Below are 25,677 nucleotides of genomic sequence, written 5' to 3' on the forward strand. Positions count from 1 at the left end.
AGCCCTGTTCTAGGGGATGCAGCCGTCTGAACATTTTGAAGAGAGATGCTTTACTTTATGTAATTGTAATTAGCAAAACATACATTCGAATGTTTTCTAAACACACACATTTGACCTGGTACCAACCAGATGTTTTGAAATTACATTTCATAGCCATTGTGGCAGTTTTCCATGACAATTATGAGTTCTGAGAAATACAGTAATACATCTGAAAGGTTCTAAACCGAGGAAAGATATTTTAAACATCTGTATATTATTAGTATTTGCTTGTTCTTATCAACTTTACTTTCCTGGCAAGAAATATAAATAAATTCCCTGTTACTCTTCTTCAATAGGACAGTGGCAGCCACTAATATGAATGAAACCAGCAGCCGCTCGCATGCAGTTTTCAATATTATCTTCACCCAGAAGAGACACGATGCAGAGACAGACATCACCACTGAGAAGGTGAACTAAAAAATTAGTATGCATTGATTTTCTGGCCAAGAGCACTCATGCGTGCAGTCTGATACCATCTCACTTGTAATTATTGTCCAGCCACCACAAAGACTCTCAGTTCAGCTGTCAGTTGGACTAAATTGGTGATACAATGAAGAGAGTGGTAAAAAGCATCAGTGCACAGGGAGCAAATGGAAGATAGCTTTTTCCCCCCCTTCAGTTTCGGTCACATATCTATAGACAATCTTTCTCTGCATTGAGAAAAGATAGGAGACTTTGAGGGAAAGTTTGGAGCCAGCACTTTAAAACAGAAAAAGAAAGAGCTTTGTGAGGCTTGATGTGATACCAATTATGTGATAATAGATTAATACTGGGAACCAAATTTAAAGTTAAAGCTAAATCTCATTTTGGGTGGGGTTGCAATGCCTCAGAGAGATCCTGGACACAATTTGGGGATCCTCCTGAACTCCTGGCTCCTGCTTGAAGGGGTGCTGTTCAGATTCTTGGAAATATTATGATTGCTAAGAATTAGGGCAGTTTAAATCCCAACGCAACACCTATTCTCCAATATCATTTGAGTCTATTCCACCATATAAGTATCCAAGCATCCTTGTTTCATTGCTGCTTTCTTATATATTGCCTCGAATTTTTCTTCATTTAAGTCAATTTAGAAAAATCTGGGATCATCCCAGAGATGGCTCTTTTCTGAATTTTCATATTTTGTTTTTCCCAATGGTTAAACTTCATTTAATAATATCAAATACTCCATCATGCCCAAGTGCTAGAGAATAATCTGAGAGGCAGATACTGTGGTGGATATAAAGCAATATTTAATCTGTTTGCTCATTTCAGGTCAGCAAAATCAGCTTGGTGGATCTTGCAGGAAGTGAACGGGCTGACTCCACTGGCGCAAAAGGCACCAGACTGAAGGTAAGAAAAAAAGAACCTGGACTAAGGGAGATATTTATGTAAATGTCTTTGATTATGGAAGGATTAATTAGCACATTAAGTTTTAAAACTGTTGAATGAGATTATCCTTTGAAAAGCTATAGATTTATCCTGATAGAAAACCTGTAGTACTATAAATCAAAATATATTGTGTAGCTCTTACATTTTTTTCCTTCTTAGTGTTGTTTGTTAGCCCTTCTATGGTTAGGAAAATAAAAATGAAAGAAGCACTCAGAAAACAAGCGAAGGCTATGCGTGAAAAAATATTGCCTAAGATCATCCTTCCTGTTATATAATTATGTGGATGAGGCAAGAGTTCTGCATGATGAAAGACTTGCCAGAACTATGAGAAGAGCAAACCAATTGTGATAAAATTCCATACAACAATTTCTGTTCACCTACCATTTATGTTGTCTGTATTTACACATTCTATTATCTTCTGTTTGGGACACAGTTTCTAAACTTGATTGGCTTGCCTCAGTCTTCCCCAACCTGATTCCTTCAGATGTGCTGGGAATCCAGTTTTTAGAATCCATAGCCAGCAATATTGGCTAGAAATTCTGGGTTGCAATCCTAAAATATCTGAAGGTTTTATGGTGTTAGAAGATAGAACTCTTCAGTGACATCCTAGATTGGCATACATACATATGTAGTAGCTCTTTTATGATAAGAAAGAATGGCAAAGTTATCCACCAGTAGCTTTGAATAAATAGATACTTGAATGTGTAATATAACTCTAATTCCTGGTGATTCTGGCAAGTTAGTGATTCAGCACCTTAAATATGTTTTTGTGCAAATTTTTTTATCAAAATTCAATATCCCACACTGATTGGATATCCTTATTTTCACAGGAAGGAGCAAACATCAATAAATCACTAACAACCTTAGGAAAGGTTATCTCTGCTCTAGCTGAGATGGTAAGGGTTCTTTTGAAATAAGCTGAGGAGAACATTTTCTTACAACTAAAGTACAAAATTTTATTTTCCCAATTCATTTCACAGATGCTTCAATAAAAGTATGGCTCAACCATTTGATTTCTGGAAAAAAGCCATATATAGTTTTGCTCCTGAATTAAAAAATCACTAATCTGCTAATGGAAAAGAAACTTTATACAGAATTCCAGCTTCTTTTGTTGTAAATGTCTGAAAATTCAGATTAAAATATTTAAGGACTCCATCCTGAGAATTAATATTAAAATAATCAAGGACTGTTTTGAAGGTTACATATCACTGTCTTGACACTTATATTAATTTCTATTTTTGCCTATGGAGGAACATACAACTGTATGAATTTAACACCTAAAGATTTAAATTGACATCGATAGACGTGAATTCACAGGTTTACTACTTTAGAAAGAATTAAGACATTTCAAAGTACCTTGATATATGTGCCAGTGAATAAGGAAAAATAATTACAAACATCTATTTACATTATAGATATAGTATTATTGTTATTTATGCACTTTATATGTGTGAAGATGTTCTGCAGTATTAAATGGCTAAGGGACTACATGTTTTGTCCCTGCCATCAACCCTGTTTCCTTTGCTTTGTTCCCTAATTTCACTATGTTAGGTGAAGATCTAAAGGAGGAACCTGGTATATTTGTGAGATCCCTTCAGTTGGTCAGCAACTGTGCTTCCACATGTCCAGATAATTATTTTCTTAGACTTAATTCAGTGCACCAAAATCAGGATGAACAGCAAACCTCTTTTAATTAAACAGGAGCCCTTCATGCAAATAATACAAGAAGGCTGCTGATGAGAACACCCAACCACTATTCTGTGACAAACATTCTAGCATATCTTCTGTCCCTCTGAATAATCTTTGTATTTTGTCTATTCTGCAAATGAGCAGGGAAGATATTATGGCATTACAGCAATGTCAGATAATAGGATATGTAGAAAATCAGGGGCTGAATGAAGATATGGATTCTGGTCTCTTGATTCAATTGTGTCTGCTTTTGCTCTACTACTCTAAATTAGTAAAATGAACACTGGTTTGGATTATGTTATATGTTTTCATTGGGAGGAGATATATAATTGATATAGAGTCACGGTTTAGTTTTCAGATCCAATCTTATTAAAATCTGCCTTGGTAACATAAAACCATGAAATTCTAATTGGTATTTGCTTTATTTTCAGGATTCAGGACCAAATAAGGTAAATATGTACGTTGGGCAAGTAATGATAGGCCTGAGTGAAGCTGTTTTATCTGGAAATTATCCATGTCCAAACATTTCACTTGAGGTGTTACGATTTTTTAAAAAGTTTATATATTGCAACAGAGAAGACCCTTATAAAATCACATCACCTTGCAGATAGCTTCCCAATTCTGTCATTTTGTATTTTAAATTTTACTGCATGATGATCTGACCATTAGATGTACCCTCACCCAAAATGACCTTCCCCAGGCTGGTGCCCTCCAGATATTTTTTAGATTAAAATCTTGAAATTATAGAATAGCGGGATTATAAGCAGACACATGTTGAGGAAGAAAATCTAACCAAAGCTCAATTTGAAGGGTTTAATAAAAGTTGGAGAAGATTAACAAACCTCTGATTATGGAAGAAGAAATAGAAACACTTGCTTAGACACTAGACAGCTTGAGATCTAGCTGGATTTATCAATGAAGGCAAGAAAGAACAGTATTACTGGTAAATTATTGATTATTATTAATGCACAGTTAGAAATAATTACAAGAAAATTTCTGAGGAGTTTATTTTGGTTTCTCATGTGACTTTTGGGAGTAGATCATGGGGAAAATTTGCAGGTTTTACCAAACAGAAAATTCATTCATTTTTGTGATGACTGGTAGCTATGTGATAACAATTCTAGCCTGGCTAAATTTATTTTGAAGGGTCAGATTTGATATTTGAAGAGCAGTGTATAACCATAGACTCAGTATGAACTAGCTTATGTAAGTTGTACTAGTTTTGTTCCTATGAGAATAATACTAAATAGAATGCAAGGCTTCCTGAGCTCTGAAAATCTCAAGTATTTTCATGATTGTTATGAGATGATAGGGACTTAGAATGTACCGTATATTCTTTCTCTAGAAAATTACAAAAGGAAGTTTTTTGGGTTATGTACATAGTTGGGTTTAGAGAAGGAAATTAATTCTATTTTTAAAAGGTCGATTGCTTTTTCTTCCTTTGTATTAGGGTTAAAGAATTGTGATTCATTCAGACATTAGAAGTATCAGTTCATTGTTGCATTCTCTCTTTCTTGTAGAATAAGAAGAAAAAAAAGACAGATTTTGTTCCATATCGAGATTCAGTACTTACTTGGCTGCTCCGAGAAAATCTAGGTATGTTTTTTTTTCTCAACGTATCACCTACAATTCTATCTTATTTCTCAGCCAAAGTCTAAATAATGCATCTCCCAAGTCTTCTGCTTTTGAGTTTTGAAACCTTCTTTTATGGTTTTCTTTATTCAGCTCCTGTTTTTTACCAGTGATGAAGGTAGTTGGGTTATCTGAATTCTAATAGTAACGTTTTCAATTCCTTAAAGTACTTGCCAATATCCTGCACATAAATATGGGATGAATGTTCAGTCTTCTCAATTTGAGAGATCTGGATAAATGAACAGTCAATGCATAGGAAGAAAAAGAAGATGAACACAGCTCAGAAAGTGGATATTTAATTTTAGATTTTATCAGTCATTGTGTTGTGTGTTTTCTGGGCAGGTGGTAACTCCCGGACTGCTATGGTTGCTGCTCTCAGCCCTGCTGATATTAATTACGATGAGACTCTCAGCACCTTAAGGTAGAAGCTTTATAAAAGATTTCTTATTCTTTTAATTATGAACTAGACCAGGGGTAGGCAACTTCGGCTCTTTTATGACTCATGGACTTCAACTCCCAGAATTCCTGAGTCAGCATAGCTGGGAGTTGAAGTCCATGAGTCATAAAGGAGCCGAGGTTGCCTACCCCTGAACTAGACTAAGCTTTGTGAAACAGAATTGAATTCATTGCATTATCCTTGTTTTTTCTTGAAATTTTCTTGGAGGAAAAATGTGCTTTCATATATATGTTATCCCCTATGCATGTCAAAAATGTATATTCTATAAATAGGGTCCAGAACAGCTTTATTATCTATTGCTTGGCAGTGCATAGGGGATAAAAGTTGTGTCATGGGGACAATTTCTCTCTCAAATTGGATTGAGGTTCTGATCGAGTTGAAAGACTGAGGAAAAAGGGAGACTAAGTATGCTTTCCTAACCAGTGCCTGGATAGTCTCTCTATAAAAGAGGGTTTTTTTATTTTCACGCTTAGAAACACAAATATTGGCAGCTTGAAAGGCTAGTGTTAAAGTCCTCAGTGTTCTCTGATCCAGATTTTAACTGGGGAATGGAAGAGATGGGTGAGAGAAAGAAATACCGTTTAACCATGGGCCAGTTTTGACTGATATGTATAGGATGTGACTTGTTTACTTGATTGATCGAGAATATTTCCTGCATTTCAGGAGAAATACCTTAGTTTTCTATCCCTGGGTAAAAGAGATAATCTTAACATTCTCTTATGTATTTCACATTCTATATGGCATTTTCAGCAGACCTTACTTTGTTTAGAATGTATATTTTTCCCACAGATATGCAGATCGTGCTAAGCAAATCAGATGCAATGCTGTCATTAATGAGGATCCCAACAACAAGCTGATCAGAGAACTTAAAGATGAAGTGGCTCGCCTGAGAGACCTGTTGTATGCCCAAGGCCTGGGAGATATCATAGATAGTATGTTGAGTATTTGGTTTGGGCTAAGGCTGACCTGTGTGTCAACATCTTGTATTTCTTGGTTTATTTCTTCAAGTTGCAGATCCAACCTCAACATGGTTCCTGCTTTCAGTTCATAGTCTCAAAGCCAACTAGCTCACCATGAAGTGACAATAACAATTTCACATGTTATAGTGACTGTGTTAAGGTTCATAAAGCTAATATACCCCAATTCTAAAGGACATGCTGAATAAGAATTCTAGTAGTTTGTTATTCTAAGATATTTTGAAAGTTTTACCAAGTGTTCAGTGGTGTATAACCACAGACTTTTAATCATAATCTTCATTATCCCTCTACATCTCTACTTCTGAGCAATTATGATTATCCATCCATAGTAATATAACATTATTTAAAATATTTAGTAATCAATGATAGGAAATATTTAAATCCTCCAACATCCTAATCAGAAAATTGTTTCTCCCTTACAGTCTACAGCAGGCATGTGTAACTCGCGATGTCACATGATGTCGCGCAATGTATCAGGACTTTTTCCCCATTGCTGGCGATGGGGTGGGTGCTGTTTTGGCATGACACATCCGGTCTGTAGGCCGGCAGTTTGACATGTCTGGTCTACAGCACTGTGCACTTCCTTAGCTGTGAATAAGGAAGGAATTGTTTGATAATGAAGGATATGCATCTCATGGCCTTTCCAGTCAATTCCTTACTGGGGCAATAAGCATCTTGAATACCTTGTTGCTTTGTTATACCAAGAGATCCAAATTTTGTTGTGGGATTGATTTATTTTTGCATATGACTCTTAAGCACATCCTTTTTATGGCTAAGAAGATGTGTTCATCCCAACTAAATCAACTGGCATGAAAATTAGCTAAATGAATGGCATGACTCTTTATGGGATAATAGCCATGTTATCACTGGAAATGAGTGTAGTTGTTTCCTCCCCTTCTCATGAACTTATTACCTCTTTTACCAATTATCCACATTCGTTTCCTTGCACTTTATGTGGTAACTCTTTACAATATGGGATCACACATCTCTTCATGTAAAATAAAATCGGGGAAAGGAGACTGTACTACATAAAAAAGAGTGAGCTAGTTGTAAAACCCTAGGAGTAAGCCTCAAGGTTTCTGGATTTGCAGAAAGGCCCTCAGGTGCTGTTTCTTTATTCCTACAAGATAAACCTACTCTTATTTTCTTTGTCTTCCCACTCCCTTCTCCTATCTCTCTTAGCTAATCCTGTTCCAGGAGGACCTAAATGTGTGTATTTCCCATGGCTGGTATTTTGTGTGCTGCAATGCTTTTGATAAACTCAGTCAAAGCAAAGGAACAGAAGTACAGCATGAGAAATGAATTCAATAGCAAATATTGAGAAAACCTTTTCTTTTTAGGGCAGGTGTTGAAATGGTTTATATATACCTTCTCCAAAGGGCAGAGGTGGGCTTTTACATGAATCCAACCATAGTACTAAATACAAACAATTCATGGAACTGCTGTACAGAGCTGTGGCAAGTTACTGATTTGTTTAGTTTTAGGGTTTGGTATTAGAATGCTAAATACTTCCACAAAAATGTCATTTCTCTCCTTCAAAATGTCCAAGGACACCCACATGACCTTCTGGAACATGCTTTAGAGAGATTTTTTTTCTGGACCTGTTGTATACATAGAAAAAATCAATTTAACATCTAAATATATTCCAGGCCCTGTTGTGTTTGAATAGAGGCACTGCAGCTTTCCACTTTAGGCGGGTTGTTTTTCATTATCTGGTGATCTATAAACTCTGCTCCATCTCCTTGATTCCAGAAATGTTTCCATTTGAGTTTGCTCTTGAGATTCCTTTCTCTGTGCTGTATCTATGTGTCCTGCTTGTGCTACTGCTATTCTGCTGCTGCTTCTGCTGGAGCTGGATCAAATGAATTTGTTCTGCTAGGGGAAAGGAAACACCCAGCCCCAAAGCACTGAAATATCTGCTTTAGCCATTATTGGCTTAAGTATTACCAGTGATCCTGTTTGGCCCTTCTACTAGCAGTTGTACCTAGTAGGAATGCTGTGGGAGTAGTTCAGTTGCTGACTGCATTTGATAAAGCAATCTGGCTTTTGCTGGCATGTTAGAAGGCCTGGAGCCTCTGCCTCTATTTTGAGTAGTTCAGCCTACGCTCTGATCAAATCGGCAAACAGAACTTTCCAGTTGCCCACATCCAGGCCTATCTTCCCCGCGGAACCACATAGGATCTGCCCCTTCCCACTTTAATCTGCTGAATATAGCTGAAGATAACAAATATAACATCAAATATAAATTAGATATATGATGTATGAAATTGAAATTTTATATTTTGCAGATGCTTATCACTTGTCTGGGCATCTGTTATTTTAACCCATTAGTCCTGGTCAGAAATCTAAAGTTTTCCTATATCCATTCCCAATAAATTGATATCTATTTTATTCTTCAGTCTTGCCCCTCTGTGCATCAAGATGGGTTAGATGAACAAAAAGGGTTGTCTGAAAAGTCTGAGTCTATCATCTATCTATCTATCTATCTATCTATCTATCTATCTATCTATCTATCTATCTCTAATCTATCTTCTATCATGTATCATCTCTCTCTCATCTCTCTCTCATCTATATCATATATCTATCTACATACACTCACACATATATGCACTCATTCATTCCCATGCACATACACACACACACACACACACACACACACACACACACTTAACAGGTGGCAGCAGCACCTACTTAACCTTAGCTGATTTGAAAGCTATCAGGGTTTAGTGAGGATTTGGATGCAGGACTACCTGGGAATTATAGGCTTTGGGTAGACTGGAAGTCAAAACAATTTCTAGAGAAAAAAATAACAGCACTTACATTACCCATGCCACTAGGAGCTGCATAATCTGAGGGAAACTACCTTTTACTGATAAAATGAGATTTCTGTCTTGTAAAACTTTTTCATCATATATCTCAAATATGTGATGCCCATTCTGATACTATAAGAAAAGTGCATATCACTATTTTCGTCATCCATCCAGTTTAAGAAGTGTAAATAAGGAAACAGAACATCAAAAGTATCATAATTTGGGGCATCATCTTACAGTTTTTGAAGATTTCATGCATTTTAATCTGATTTGCACATATTAGAGGATCCTCTTAAATAAGCAATTCACTGTATTACCAGTCAACAGAATATTGTGCATTGGTTTTAAAATCCTGAAGAGATGTAAAGATATTTTAAAAAAACAAGATTAAAGAAAACAACATTGTTTGGAACCTTTATCAAATTTAATGTTTGAAATAAACAACTGCACAATAAAAACATTTTTGGAACCATTCAAAAAAGGAATATCCTATTAGGCAATTTATTATTTTTCTTTTTTGTCTGAGAATGTTGACCAAAATACTGTAGTCGTAGTTATTTTTGTTTTCATTTCTATTTGTAAAGATTGTCTTTAATGAGTAGTGATATAAAAATGTTTTAAATGACTAAATGTTAATTGGATGCTGAAATTATATTGTTATTCTCAGTTAAACCTGCAGAAGGAAGAACATTCTAGAGATGAGTTAGAGGAGAAACTCTATTTTGCTCCTGTAAGAGCATGCAACTTGTGTGACAAACATAACATATTCTTATTAATATCCCTGTATTAGATGGCAATTCTGCTTACTTCAGCATCTTTATTTACAAGAAATTTCTGAATTAGTCCAGTTCAAGACCCTTTCTTAGCATCTTTATGCAAATGGACAACAAATATAGCCATGAAAATGAGGTGGTTTTTTTCCTTCTGTTCAATTGCATCCAATTCTCAGAAACTCCCTGTACAAGCCCCTGCAGTTTTCTTGGCAAGGTTTTTAACCACCAGAAATGATTTGCCATCACCTCTTTCCTAGGGCTGAGAGAAAGTGACTAGTTCAAAATTATCCAGCTAGCTTTGTGAGTAAGGTGGGCCTAGAGCTCAGAGTCTCCCAGTTTCTAGCCTGATGTCTTAACTGCTACTCTGAGCGGAAATGTCATTATCATCTTCTGAACTCCCATTGGCCCATTTTTCCTCTTTTCCCCCCTTATTTTTAAGTTTCACCTTTCAACTCAATGCTTCAAAAATGGAAACAATATTTTCCACTTTTCAAATGGCACTGGAATGAATGATTACAAATAAATAATTCAGGTGGTATGGAATCTTGATACCTCCTGCATGTCCTTAGTGGACGTGGTCACTGATGTCTTCCTGCCTAGCATATTATTAGCAAGATGGCTCTGGAATGATAGCTGAGGGTTTCTTTTTAAAAAATAAATAAATAAATTGTGCCTATTTTCCCCAAAGCACAGTAATCAGCAACGTTTGTGGTACTAGTTTTAAGTGAGGTTGCACAGGGCGTAGTGTGAACGCTCTAGCTAATGTGAAGTTCCAGCCCTGTCCCTTCCAGCTACATTACTGTCTGCATATCTCTGTGTTGAATTTCTATCTTTCTCCTCATTGCATCATGTTGCTATTTCCCAACTGCAATTCTTTTTTCTATCCTTTCCTTCCTTCTTCTTCTCTTGTTTCTTTCCTTTTTCTTTTCCCTCCTTGAATCCCATAGACATGTCCGACTTTGAGAACAATAATGATAATCGTAGAGTGGCAGATATGAGTCAACGGAATGACAATCTCTCCACAGTGACCAATGCCTTGGTAGGAATGAGCCCATCCTCCTCACTCTCTGCTTTATCCAGTCGAGCTGCCTCAGTCAATAGTCTACATGAGCGCATCATGTTTGCTCCGGGTAGTGAAGAAGCCATTGAAAGACTTAAGGTAAGAGTCATTATGAAGAAGACCATGTTTGACCTGTAATAATATGGAGGGAATGTGGTAGAAAAAAGACCAGAAACAAGTATTATTAGGTTGCACCATGAAATTTATTCCAATTATAATAATTTGAATTACTTTATTCTTTTTAAAATTAAAAAGTACAGTTAAAGAAAGGAGGAAAAAAGAAACAACTTCCATTCTTCTTTATAGCAATTACAAACTCATTGTCCCTTTATCCTTCTTAACATTATAATAATCCTATTAGCTACTCATTCAATGTTTTTTCAATCATTAAATCCAGAAATAAGCATTTAAGCACATTGATTTGTGCTTTAGATTGTAAGCCGCCCTGAGTCTTCGGAGAAGGGCGGGATATAAATGGGATTTCAGATTTTTTCCCATTTTTAGCAAGAATCCGATAAATAATTATTTTATTCCAATATATTCTTTTGTGAGATTATAAGGGAAAATAAAGTAAGCAAACAAAAAATTATTTATAATGCCCTCTATATAGTCCAATCACAATAAAAAAATATAGTTACATAAAAATTAAGCAGTAGCGTTACACAAAAGCATTAAAAATTAATGTACATATAAATATAACATATTTACAATCACAATTAAAATAATATTTACCCAATCATAACCTCCTAAATCTAACTTTATTGACAGGATTTACATCAATACAGTCTTGTTGCCAGTTGTTTATGTATTGACATGCTGTAAAGTGTTGAAGACCTGATTGTACTCCCAGGTTCTAGGTTATGAGTGATGGAGTCCTTTGTTCAATATATTTGTGTATTATTTGGGGCTGATGCCTAGATCCCCCATCTTGTTTTATTTTGTGCTGTGTTTTTATGATTATATATTGTGAGCCACCCAGAGTTGGTTTGAAGATATGTAGCTCATAAATTAAATACATACATACGATTTAAATAGCCTTAGTTTATTTAACTGATTTGACCTTCTAAATGCATGGCTTCATTTAGAATTTGTATACAATAGAAATGCAACACCATAATAATATTGTTCCAATTGTTATATCAACAGCCTACTGATATTAAGATGTAGAGGAATTAGAATTCTCATCCTGACAGAACTCTGTTCTAAGACATCTGGAGAATATCAGATTGCCAAAGCCTTTGTAGAATAACAGCATGATATCTGCCTAATGTATTTTAGGCAAAATATTTTTGATCCAGTCAGATGACAGTCATGAAACACTCATATTTAACTTGAATTCTGTAGGAAACGGAGAAGATAATTGCAGAGCTGAATGAAACATGGGAAGAAAAACTGCGTAGAACAGAAGCAATTCGTATGGAAAGGTAGGAATAAGGCAGCTATTTTAGTCTAGAACATTGTTAATGCCACAATGCCATTTTATCTCATCATCATATGTTTTTCTTTTGTTACCGTTAGAGTTGAAGGCTGAAAGAGTTACATGAAGCATTTATTTTATAAAACAAAAGAGTTTTTGTGGGGCGGAATGGAATACTCTCCAGTTCAACATCATTTCAGGAAGGGTATCCACATCACTCTTTATAACTGTGGCAAGGAAATATCCCATGTGATGGCACAATATCATAATGATTTCTTGTTAAAATTCTAATTAGAACACTCATCACATGAATGATGTTTCGATCTGTAAGTTAGCTGTGGTGAGTAGTAAGTGGGAAATTATAAGATGAGATTCCTTTAAACACTAGTTTTCTTATATGAATTAAAAGCATGTCAATCATTGGAGAGAATTGTTGAAGTCTAATGATACCAATGATGGCAAACCTTTTTCAGGCTTGGCATGTCAAAAATTCAGAAAATGCCTTACTTGATTTTGCTGGCTCTTATTTCTAAATTATCTCTTACTATGTTATCTAGTTTTAGCAAACTTTTCAAAAATTCATCTTTTTTTCTTTTTCAGAGAAGCTTTACTGGCAGAAATGGGAGTGGCTATGAGAGAAGATGGTGGTACCTTGGGAGTATTTTCTCCTAAAAAGGTTGGATACTTTTTATTGTTTTTAGATATTGATCATAAGCACTTTGAAATTTGCCAACTGCTTAACTCTGATACTCATCACAAATATAATAAAATATTCAAATAAGAAAAAATAAAGTAGCTGCACCCATTTTTGGAATGTAACACTTAGCATGCCAGCCAAAATTTGTGCAGCCCTTGAGCCAATCAAAATTTTGATTATCCTTTTTGCTGTCAACTGCACTAAGCAGTTGAGAGGGGCAAGCTCTGTGACATAATTTCCTTCCTTTTTTAAAAAAAGGGTTACTGTGTGAAATCCTATTCATAGGGGATCATGCTGAGGGGCAGAGTTAAATCTAATCCTAAACACATGCTTCTTGAGATCTTTATATGGATCTTTAGAAGGAAGAAAAAACAGGAAAACAATTGTGACTGTGGGAAGAAGGAGGTTGAATGCTTGGTGTATTTGATCCGGATTGGAATTTGTCATATTAGTTTCTCTAGATTATTTTTTCAGTACCAGTTGCGTATTTTGTCTTCAATAAAGTATGTAGCTTGACGTGACAAGTTAGGGGATGGCTTATTTTCATAACACCCAGAGGATTAGTGCTATGACCCATGTTGTTCCCAATGAAATGGATGTGGTAGAAAAATATGGTTACATCTGTCCTTAGCCAGAGATGCAGGGCTAAGTTTGCTCTTCTCTATTGTTTTTGTAGACACCACATCTGGTCAACCTAAATGAGGACCCACTGATGTCTGAGTGCCTTCTGTATTATATTAAAGATGGAATCACCAGGTAACATAGTTAGAAGCAACAGAAACTATGCCAGAGCAGTTTGATAGGATAGTCAGTGAGATTTTTTTGTATAACCATTTTGCTTTTTTATCCTTTCTGCTGAACTTTGTAGACTGGGCTTAGCTTTTTGAAAATTACCTGAAAATCTTTGAAGAAGATCCAGCCCATGATGCTTTGTATCACTTAGCGGTGTCTCTAGGATTGTTAACAAGTGATATCCTAGATTAAGTTTGGTATTTATTTGATTTGAATATTTATTGGCTTCAGAAGCTTTAAGTTACTGTTTTCTATCTTTGGATAATTTTATGGTAAAAAGCAAGTTTACTATCAGATTTCCTGAACTAACTGGCAGCTAATCACAGATCTCCTGATACTTCATGGTACAGATCAACTCCTCAGCTTGATTTGGCAGAAGATTCACAGACATGGCTTGGCTAGGTTGAAATATTATTGCAGACAAGAAACTGTATGCAACAATTGATTATCTACAGTAATGGCAATGAAAAGAGAGCAAGCAGCTGTATTTTTAACTGAAATAGCCAGTCTGTAGTTAATCTGTTACATGAAATAAAATATGATGCAAAAGCCACATAAAGTTGCAAGTACTTCTGATGATTACCATGACTGATTGTAGAGTTTCTGTATGCTCTATGATGGTGCCTAATGTAAAAATTTAGGAGACTGATAGGAGACTGGAGAGACTGAGAAACAACATATCTGTAGGCATAACCACAGAACTGGTCTTGACATAGTAATATAATGCAGAAGTAAAATCTTCGACAATTTCAACCACTAATTTCATATTCTTAATAGACATGGAAATTCTTATAGAGGAAGATAACCACCAAGAGATATTCAGTTCAGTTATTCAGGACTTCCCATGTCATAATCATTGCTTTTAATTTGGCTACAAGCAAACTGATCTAGTAATGCAGTAAAATAAGAACTAGTATATTATACAATTGTTTATGTTCCCTGAACTTTTCTACTTGCTTTTTAGGAGTACATCACAGACCCTTTGGAATGAATGAACTATTGATAATGCCTTACAGTTTTGGATCACTGGTCCCTGAATAATTGAGATTTATCTTCAATAGGGTTGGTCGAGAAGATGGTGAGAGGAGACAGGACATTGTACTTAGTGGCCACTTCATCAAAGAAGAGCATTGCATATTCCGAAGTGACACTAAATCTGGCAGTGAAGGTATCCTTATATGGAAAAACTCAACATTTACAGATGTTCTTTCCTATGCCTAGTGGGGTGTGCATGAGCAAGCCATGATCACCATATAGACACTTAGTGTTGTTATAACCATAATTTATCGGGCTTATGTGTCATGGTAATCTAAATATTTTAGCAGAGTGTGTAAAATCAACCAAAGAATGAATAACACATGATTTTGAATAAAATATTTGGAAATATACTAAGGGAAGAAAGCAATTTTCAAAAATTAAGAAGCAGTTTTATGCACAGCCTAGGGAGGTGTGTACTACAGATATTTAGTAATACTCAATCTGTAAGTAATTATCAGCTTCACTTGGTACACATTAATTCTAACTTTTTGAGACTGAAAGGTATCTGCGTGTGATAATTGTGAGGAGTATCAACTTCCAGATTTTGAAGCTGATCTATGTGGCCCATAAACAACATGGTTAAGTTACTATGATTATCCTTCACTTCCTCATATTTTTTAGAGTTGGAGATAGCTATTAACCACACATTGGAGGATAATTATGTACATATTTCATAAAACATCTTCAATAGTTTTGACTTTCTAAATTCCATTTGTATTTTTTTACAGCTGTTGTGACCCTGGAACCTTGTGAGGGTGCAGATACTTACGTCAATGGAAAGAAAGTAACAGAACCCAGCATCTTAAGATCAGGTAGTTTCACTTTCTAAGAGAACACATTAAACATACTAAGATACTTAGTATAAAGACCAGGGCTTTTTTTCTCATAGAACGCTCAGAACGGAGTTCCGGCACCTTTTTTGGATGTAACCTTGTAGGGTAGGCAAGGCGGGTTGTATGACATGTGTGAGTTCCGGCACCTTTTTCTTTTACAAAAAAAGCATTGATAAAGACCAAGTACTTCAACAAATGCCTTTCAACAGATTGATTGCTTGCCAGACCATGACAGATTCATAAGAATTATTTTTGAAGGAAAAACTGTGTTATCCTAAATAAACTGGTGTTTGACCATGATTTGCAGTCAAGTTGCATAACTTGCATCTTATATGCATGAGAGATGTGAGACAGAGGTCTGCAACAGAGTTATTGTATCATCTTAGTATTGGATTTGATAGATTTTAAAATACAACCCATGTACACCCCTGTTAAATATGTCCCCTCCTCCTTTCTATAGGAAATCGCATCATCATGGGGAAAAGCCATGTATTTCGATTTAACCATCCGGAACAGGCACGGCAAGAGAGGGAACGAACACCTTGTGCAGAGACTCCTGCTGAACCAGTGGATTGGGCTTTTGCCCAGAGGGAGTTGCTAGAGAAACAAGGCATTGATATGAAGCAGGAAATGGAACAGAGGTGAGTAAGAATAAAACTATGAAACAACTCATGAACAAGAATTAAAAGGTTCTGGCTAAATGGTAGGTCAAACACTTTACAATAGACATCCAAGGAACAGGGCTGAAGGGAATGGGAAAGATCTCTGTCTGAGACGTCCAGATAGGCTCTGCATATCAGGGAACCCATTTTTTTTGTGCTTATATATGAGTGGCAAAAATGAAAGGCTATGGACATTGTCTCTGATTGTTGGTCCTGTACTGTCAATTTTTCATTCCTATTTCTAGGCTTCAGGAATTGGAAGATCAATACCGAAAGGAAAGAGAAGAGGCTAATTACCTTCTGGAACAACAAAGACTTGTAAGGATTCATTTGATTATGCAGTTTCCTGAAATTTAGGATGTATGTCTTATCGTAACAATTGTGTTCAAAATACAGTTCAAAATCATGTGCATAATGGTATGTACATGCAAATGTTTGTGCATTTTTGCAGAAATTTTGCAGAAATTTAATAAATTATGATGAAATATATGAGCCTAGGATGGACTAAAAGTAGACTGATTTGTCTAGTCTTTCCTAGTTATTTGCAAAAGGAATAATGTCTAGAATATGTCATATGTCTTGTCATGATATTTCTGATAAACTTAGTTTCACCAGTCATGTTTATCAAACAACAAAGTCACCAGGCTCTCACAAAGCTGTTTAACATTGAGTTCTATAATTCATTAAATTGAAAAGCCAATTATTAAAGAATTTATTATTTGGAATAGCTTCATTTCTCAGTTTTACAGGCATTCAAACTACAGTAAATGAAGAGAACACAGTAAATTCTTTTCTTTCTTTTTTTGCAATAATTTTATTAAATGCTACATTAGAAAGATAAAAACTAATGCAAACTAAAAGAAATAAAATAATAAAAAGAAAAAATAGAAAGTGCAGAAAAGAAAAAAGAATAGAAAGAAAAATAGAAAAATAAAAAATAAGAATATAGTAAAGAAAAAGAAAAAACATATAAAGAAGTAACTTCTTCCTTAGTATAAAGAATAGCATACATATGAACAATTTTAGTAACACCACTATTTTTCCCCATATATCATCCTTATCTAGACACAAAATTTTAAATCTTGTCATTCGGTTCTAGTCAACAGAAGTCCATTAAGGGTTACTAGAAGTAGCAACATACAATATCTATTTTAACATTGATCAAATAAACCACTTTTATATAATTTTCATTTACTTTTAACAATCTTGATGTTTAATCCTTTCAAATAATGTCATAGAACTTGATTTCGTTTTCTTTTTTTGTTTCTTCTCATAAAATTCTTTAACAGGCTTCTTTTGTAAATTTAATTTAGAAAAGTAATTCAAATCACTCTTCTGGCTTGTTATTTGTGTGTCCCTTTTAATTATTAAGACATCATGTAGTTTCATTTGTATATCCACTATATCATCTTTTTCCAGATTATTCTTGTAGTGTTCCATTTTTAAATTCATGTTGAAATCAATTTATGTCTAGTTCGTAAAGCTTATTTCCAACAGGAAGGATTCTTATAATTAATTTCAAAGCTATCTGGAATCTTAGTCCATTTATAACTTTCTAAAAACAACACTTTAATCACCATTTTGCTATTTATTCACTCAAAAATGATTTTTCTAAGTCCTTAAACCTGTACTTTAAACTATTTTCTTTAAGGATCAAAGGAACCACACCCAGTAAATGCCATAAAAACTGGCATTCCAAAGATTCTTAATATTTGAAAAGCAGTAAAAAGTAATTCCAAAATGATTAAGAAATGAGACTTAGCTGACCTTTATGCTGATATAGGCTACATTACAACTATGAGTTTAGTTGGAATCCCTCAGTTCCCAGCTGTTCATCTCTCTGATTGCAAAAATCTCAGTTCCTGTAGTTTACTTGGGATGAGCTGGTGTTCAAAATACATGTGGGTGATCTCATGATCTCTCCTTTCTCCAAAGAGATTTTGCTGGCCAGGCTTTATCTTCTGGCCACTGATTTCCCCTGTAATATCATCCCTGCTTCTTCAGGGATGCCTTATCTCACTGGAAGTGTCAGAACACAATAAATTCTTGGCTTTTTTCCTCTTGTCATTTTAGGATTATGAGAGTAAATTAGAGGCTTTACAGAAGCAAATGGACTCAAGATACTACACTGAGGCCAATGAGGAAGAGGAGGAACCTGAGGACGAAGGTGAGCTTCTAGGAAATAAAAAAAACTGCTAGAGGTAGCTTCTTATAAAACAATATTGTATTCAATAAAAGAGACTATATATAGCTCAGGATTGAACTGTGGAGTCTTTGGTATTCTCTGAGCTGGGTTGTTTCCTTGCAGACTTTTCATTACCCAACTAGGTAACATCATCAGTGTTGACCACAAAAAGCTAAGAAGGGAACAAAAAAGACCAGGATATATTCCAACAGCCAACAGCCAGATAAGCAGGGATTAACACAAGAGGATATATCAAACATTAAGCAATAGTCTAATCAGGAACTATCAAGGAGAAAAACCACACTCACACCAATAGCAGCAGAGAAACTGTTGTAGGTGTATATGTGAACAAACCCCACATTGACTAGCACTGATGATGTTACCCTAGTTGTGTGATGAATTCTCTGCAACCAAATAACCAAGCACCAAGGACTCTACAATATTGTATTCAACTGCAAATGTCCCAGTAAATGGACAAGCAGTCTTTGGTACTCTTCAGAGAAGCAACAGAGAGGAAAAGTCTAGCTTCTGCTAAATTGATAAGTTACCCCTGGATTTATTTGTTAAACTGAATCATGTATTGAAATGGGACAATTTTATTTACCGTATGTGGTTTTGTGGGCTCAAGAATCATCATTTACATTCTTACAATTACATTTTACAGTCTTAGCAATTTTTTTATTCAAATTACAGAAGGAATTTGGCTGTCTTTTCATAGATTTTTCATTTATTACTTTTTTCTTTTTCCCCCAAGCTAAATTAAGAATTCTATTCTATTCCTTTCTTTTTTTCTTTTCTCTTCTTTGCCCTTTTCTATAATAAGTTAGGTTTTTTAAAAAGCATATAGTATTTTATACACTATTAATAAATATACCTAGATAGGTTCCTAATTAATTTGTATATAATGTTATAAATTAATAAACATGGCTTTTAAAAATGTTAATTGTAATATTTTAAACATTTTTAAAGAGCTGTGCTCTACATTAGAAAACTGACCAAGCAGTGAATAATTCATAGAAATCTTGATTTAGAAGGGGCTATTTATGCTTTCAAATCCAATTTAGTGCAGGAATCCAAAATGAAATTTGTAACAGAGAAGTCTTCAGCCTCTGCCTGAACACCTCCAAAAATGGAACCCAACTATCGTTGCCATATCCTGTTTTTATTCATTTTGTGCTGAGGTGTCTTGTGACAGACTTTCTTCTGATTCTGTATACTTTTACAAGAGAAAGGCTCCCTTCATGTATCACCTTGTGAAATTGACCTATGAATTGACCTATACACGTGTTTCATATTATCTTGTGAGAGAGGTCAGGCAATATGGACATACTTGATCAGGCAATATTTGAAAACAAATAGTTGACTTTACAGAGGTATTTCGTTTTGTTTTGTTTATCTCATCAGTTCAGTGGACAGAGCGAGAGTTTGAGTTGGCTCTCTGGGCCTTTAGGAAGTGGAAATGGTATCAGTTTACATCTCTTCGAGACCAACTGTGGGGCAATGCCATTTTCTTGAAGGAGGCCAATGCGATCAGTGTGGAACTGAAGAAAAAGGTGAAGTTTTTAGAAAATAAATATTTCCTTCCTTCCTTCCTTCCTTCCTTCCTTCCTTCCTTCCTTCCTTCCTTCCTTCCTTCCTTCCTTCCTTCCTTCCTTTATCCTAAGTGGGTGTTACAAAACAGTTTGGAAAATAAATTTGGTCCAAGTGATGGGATTGTTCCCACCCCATCATCTAATAACATCAGGTGGTAGGGCTTCAATAATGGGAAAGCCCCCCCCCCAAAAAAAACCCTTTTGCTAAATTTAAGTCCCATTTTTTCTGTAAAATACAGAACTTTTAAAAATGTGGTTGCCTTTGTGACTTTGTGACAATACTAGCCAGCAACATTTATATTTCATTTCCAGGTTCAGTTTCAGTTCGTACTCCTCACAGACACCTTATACTCACCTCTGCCTCCAGACCTGCTTCCTCCAGATGCTGCCAAAGACCGGGAGAAACGTCCTTTTCCAAGGACCATTGTGGCAGTAGAAGTGCAGGACCAGAAAAATGGAGCAACCCATTATTGGACTCTGGATAAACTCAGGTAGGTGTAAATTTTTAAAGCCAAGATGGCTACTAACTGGCTAAAGGAGGTGATTTTTAATCATGTAGGGGGGGGGGGAAATTGCATGATATTCTTACCTGGAAGCATAATGAATTAACTTATTTTAAAATACAAAAGGAGTTTATAAGTGAAAGGAACATGAGTTAAATTGCCAGGCTAAATTATGTGACTGCCTGTTAAAACAGCCACTTCAGTGGACAGTGATTTGGGTTGAGAGGGTTGAATGTGGTAAACAGAATTATATTACATAATATGTAAGTCTGCAGAATTACCCAGTCTTTGGTGCAAGATGGCCATGTTAATTCATAATACTATTTGGTCTGTGGTGGAGATTTCACATGCTCCTTTTTACTTATAGAAATAGCAATAGCACTTAGACTTATATACTGCCCCATAGTGTTTTACAGCTCACTGGGTGGTCATTTTACTGATCTCGGAAGGTTGAAAGGCTCAGGATTGAATGCCACACTTGGGCAGAGTTTGCCTGCAATATTGCATTCTAACCACTGTGCCACAAGGTCTCCTTATCTTGATAGGTTCATCACATGGACTGAACTCTGATTTCTATGCATGCCAAAATAATTATGGTTTCCTTTCCTGCTGTTAATTCCCTTCTCTGCTATAATTCATTTCCCTGGATATGGGCATTTTATTTTTAAGCATACCAAAGTTATATATCTGTGAATAGCTATGACTTCAATGGCTACAGTTTTCAAATCTGCGAATATAGTGTCTTATTATAAATTCAGACATCCTCAGAACTTTGGAGCTTTTTAAAATTTCTGCGAACAGTACATAAAAACCGTAATATATACATCAAATCTGACAGCAATCTAATGTCTTGCTCCAAACTGATAAAAATGGCCATTCTTGTAAATTCAGTCTTCTGTCAATGCAAGGGAAGCTTTTTTAATATAAGCATCAGAACAGCCATGTATATCTACTAATTCTGAGTATGCTGATGTATGGGTATAGGTCTAATTCTGCAAAATAGGTTCTTTGTCCAGTTTCTTTCCATTTCTTGAAAATCTTTTTATTTACTTGACTCAAGAGCATGCATTTAATATATCTCAATAAGCAGAACAGGTTTCTATACCACATTCTTAGTATATCAAGTAAGATAGTGGTATGCACAGGTAAACTGGTTGGGCAATATTTTCTCAACTACTGTTTTGATAGAAACTCTATTTTTTCCACCTTTTTAGGCAGAGGTTGGACTTGATGCGAGAGATGTATGATCGGGCAGCTGAAGTGCCATCTAGTGTTATAGAAGACTGTGATAATGTGGTGACAGGCGGAGACCCCTTTTATGATCGCTTTCCTTGGTTCAGGCTGGTTGGCAGGTGAGAGTTTTGGTTTTCTTTGTCAAAAAATATAGAACAAAACCAAAGGGGAAAAAAATCCATAGCTAGGCAAAGCAAATGGTATGTAACGCAAGCGCTCCTTCCACTAAGGATTAATGGTCGTATTACATTTTAGATCACAGTTCAGGATGTTAAGATCACATCTCACACTTGTTAGGAAATCAGGTCGACATCTCCATTCCATGTTGGAGTGGATTGTCCATTCATTTGATGCAGAGCCTTTTAAATATGATCTGCAAATATACTTGCATCATATACATTTTTCACAAAACCATACCTCGTGTCCAAATGCATGGTGTCCAGAATACTGAGAGCTGAAACTTTCTGGAGCAAGTTGATTATGGTCTGTATGCTCTGTGATTCAGCATGATGCCCTCCTCACTTCCCAATTCTGTCTAGTTTAGCTCATACAAACTAAGTTGTAGCCCATCGTTATAACTTTCTGCTAGCTGATTATGATTTCTGAATTATGAAAACCATCACAGTTAGATGTGATGGGAATATGACAACCAGTTCATTACCTGATTACCATGTAGATCCTCTTAGAGTCTAATGCTTCTAGATGACAACTGTAGCAACCAAAACCAACCAAAATTAAACAAAATCATTGAAGGGTAGCTCAGAAACTCTTTTTTAGGATTTTGTACCTTTGTGTAGGTGTGTGTGCTTGATGTATGGAGTATGATATCTGCCTATCTACTGCCTAGTATATATTGTGTGTTCTCATGTGCTTCACATGCAACTATTAGAGAAAAAGGGGCATACCATCAGTTGAGAGTTGGTTGGAGTCCAGGTAGAAAGGTTTTAGCTGTAGAATTTTCACAAATCAAAGATGTGTTAAAGAAATAATCCATTCATTTGGGAGGGTTCATAATGGACATCTTTCCCTTATCAAAATCTCAATTTGATGAAATGGACACCAGGAAAGTTTTCGTCCCATACATCAAATCTTCGCAATTTTCAGCTGATGGCATTTGTGGCTCTTTTGTTAGATGTGTTCGATCTGGGAAGTTTTTCTTTAATGTCCTTCCTTATTAATTCTGCTGCTTGATTTTAAAGAAGGGGCAAAGCAAGCCTAGTCTCTCTCTCTCTCTCTGTCTGTCTGTCTCTCTCTCTGTACACGCGTGCATATGTTAGAATAGCTGGTGTTAACCTGTCTCCTATCTTGTTGTACTAACCTTAGTTCAGATATCTCTGGCTGCAACAGCTCTCCTATTTTCAACACATGCATGAGCGAGCGCATGGCTGATCTCACCCCCTCCCCCACCTTCTCGAATCCTGACTCCGACATCACCGAGCCTGCTGACGAGCAGCACGTGGGGAAGGAGGAGGAGGAGGAGGAGGAGGACCTGGAGGAAGACATCTTTCCGGAGTACCCGCTGTATGATGGCCAGGATCCATTTTACGACCGCTCCCCCCTGTTCAGTTTAGTAGGAAGGTTGGTGAGGTCTTAGGAGAGCATGCTGGGAAGGAACTAGCTCTTTCGCATAAGAGACCTGCTTTCCCATCTCAAACACACAGGGGATGTAGGGTGGCCAAAAGACATTTCAGAGGAAAAACCCCTCCCCCACCCCTCCCCAAGGGGACGAGTAGTTAAAAGGAAGACCAACTACAGAGTGAAATAACACATGACAAAAGGCAAAGCATCTGTAAATGGGTGTGATATAAGCTGCTGGGAGCATGAGCACTTTGGCAATTGTACATTTCTAAAGGGTGTCTGTGTATGTGCATTAGATTGCCATATCCTACAGAAGCCACAGTTGTAGTCTCACAGGCTCAAAATTGAGCATAATTTCCTAAGAACTAGCACTGAGGGAAGATACTTTGTTTTTTCTTAATTAAGTGGGTTAATAATTTTTTAAAATGTATATTAATTTTTACATAGTAGGATATCCACAGAAAATTAGAATCATAGATTTAATATAGTTATCCATTGATTTGGGACAGTATTAACTGTGAAATAAAGTACTACTAAGCAGAACATGGTTAGAGAATATCTGGGATTTAGAAACTTAGAATACCAAAGGAGAATTGCTGCCACATTGCAGTTACCAGAAACACTTATATTTAGAAAGCAAACCGGGTCAGTTACTGTTTTCATATATGTATACTGAAAAACTTTGTCCTTGCTGCTTTAGGACAATAAAACTGACTTTGGTTACTATAAATCCCCCAATATATCATTCTGTATAACTATAACAAGCCTCGATGATAGAATGGTGGCACATGATTGTAACCTCATAATCTAAACCTCACAATTATGTAATAATGGCTAATGCAGATTTGCAAGTTACATCATTTGTGTGATGTCATAATACATGTATCATCATTTATATCTCTATATCCCAGCTATGGACCCATGTCATCCTCATCTTTGCTTGGAAAAACAGAAAAATTGTCCTATTTTAGTAACTAATGCATAATCTGATCCTCTGAGGAAGTATAATCCTAGAAATCAATCAACAGGATTGGGCCAAGCTATAATGTGCTTTATTTAGTTTTACTTAAACCATTGCAGCTTATTCAAGAACCATGAATAAACAAATATTATGGTGTAGTATAATATGTGAACCCAGTTTTACTCTCTGCCAAAATATTGGCTGAGGTTTTTGCGATGTCTTTTATCAATTTGCACAGCCCAAATTATTTTTGTCTCATTAGACAACAGCCAAACACTGTCCTTCACAGGGCTATTGGAATAAGCTTGTAGAAAGATGACTTAGTTGATATTAAACTCATTGGAAACCATGGATTAACACAGATAGTCCTCGACATATAAGCATTTGTTTAGTGACCAAAGTTACAATGGCATTGTAAAAAGTGACTTATGACCATTTTTCACAGTTACGATTTATTTTATTTTTTATTTTAATTCCATTTATATCCCGCCCTTCTCCGAAGACTCAGGGCGGCTTACAAGCTTAGCAGTAGCCTTCATTCTATGTATATGCCTGCTTATTAGGGCTTTCACACGATCTTTCACACGATCTTTGCAGCATCCCCATAGTCAAGTGATCAAAATCCAGACACTTGGCAACTGGTTCATATTTATGACGGTTGCAGTGTCCTGAAGTCATGTGATTGCCCTTTGCAACCTTCTGACAAGCAAAATCAGTGGGAAAGCCAGATTCACTTAACAGCCGTGTTACTAACCTAACAATAGCAGTGATTCATCTAACAAATGTGGCAAGAAAAGTCATAAAATGGGGCAAAACTCACTTAACAAATATTTTTCTTAGCAACAGAAACTTTGGGCTCAATAATCTTCATAGGTCAAGGACTAACTGTGTAAGGTTCTTTCTTTGGTATTTGGAGCAAGTGATTAAATCTGGAAAAATACAGAGCTGCTGTGCTTGTAATGACTGGGTAGCAGACAAAATTTCAGCCACCAAAAATCCTTTTTCTGTGTAACTATTATCAATATAGGCATGGGCAGGCAAACATATGCATCATGACATCATCAAACAAATGGTGTGACGTTTGCACATGTGAAACATCATGAAGTCATTAGATAATTATGTCATTTTCATGATGATGTCATGATGCATCTGTTGGATATCATCGTGGCTTGTTATAGCTGGAACAATCTTTGAGAGTTCTGAAGTCTTGCATCTGGGCCATCCTAGTTCAGGCAGGAAATCCTGACTTCTAGTTTTCTCTCTGTTAAGTAGCGTTTAGGAAAATGGGAGCAAGTCGAGGGAACCAAGGGGCTTACAAAAGGCAGAGAGGGATAAGGGGGAAGAGTCCTGCAGTCTCAGACCGAAAGAGCTGGCTTCTTCC

The 25,677-nt window shown here is 36.0% G+C and overlaps 1 protein-coding gene across 18 annotated transcripts in view; it reads left to right on the top strand.

The window, feature by feature from the left end:
• KIF1A (kinesin family member 1A) overlaps positions 1-25,677 on the top strand; it is a gene marked incomplete at its 5' end in the record, with an annotated part of 86,380 nt that overhangs the window by 27,112 nt on the left and 33,591 nt on the right. For 5 of the 18 annotated variants that reach the window (XM_083363486.1, XM_083363491.1, XM_083363492.1 and 2 more), the window contains 19 exons: positions 336-447; positions 1,291-1,368; positions 2,238-2,303; positions 3,528-3,545; positions 4,617-4,692; positions 5,071-5,149; positions 5,975-6,117; positions 10,771-10,904; positions 12,150-12,229; positions 12,823-12,898; positions 13,596-13,675; positions 14,773-14,879; positions 15,478-15,561; positions 16,043-16,223; positions 16,490-16,562; positions 18,318-18,411; positions 19,834-19,982; positions 20,334-20,512; positions 21,739-21,876. In XM_083363486.1, the coding sequence (XP_083219612.1) occupies positions 336-447; positions 1,291-1,368; positions 2,238-2,303; positions 3,528-3,545; positions 4,617-4,692; positions 5,071-5,149; positions 5,975-6,117; positions 10,771-10,904; positions 12,150-12,229; positions 12,823-12,898; positions 13,596-13,675; positions 14,773-14,879; positions 15,478-15,561; positions 16,043-16,223; positions 16,490-16,562; positions 18,318-18,411; positions 19,834-19,982; positions 20,334-20,512; positions 21,739-21,876 (1,947 nt within the window). Of the gene's footprint in view, positions 1-335; positions 448-1,290; positions 1,369-2,237; positions 2,304-3,527; positions 3,546-4,616; positions 4,693-5,070; positions 5,150-5,974; positions 6,118-7,344; positions 7,372-10,692; positions 10,905-12,149; positions 12,230-12,822; positions 12,899-13,595; positions 13,676-14,772; positions 14,880-15,477; positions 15,562-16,042; positions 16,224-16,489; positions 16,563-18,317; positions 18,412-19,833; positions 19,983-20,333; positions 20,513-21,738; positions 21,877-23,080; positions 23,336-25,677 lie in introns of all 18 variants that reach the window. The other 13 variants (XM_083363499.1, XM_083363500.1, XM_083363501.1 and 10 more) reach the window with 7 other exon arrangements.

This window comes from Vipera ursinii (genome assembly GCF_947247035.1).
Source record: "Vipera ursinii genome assembly, chromosome: 5".
NCBI lineage: Eukaryota > Metazoa > Chordata > Lepidosauria > Squamata > Viperidae > Vipera > Vipera ursinii.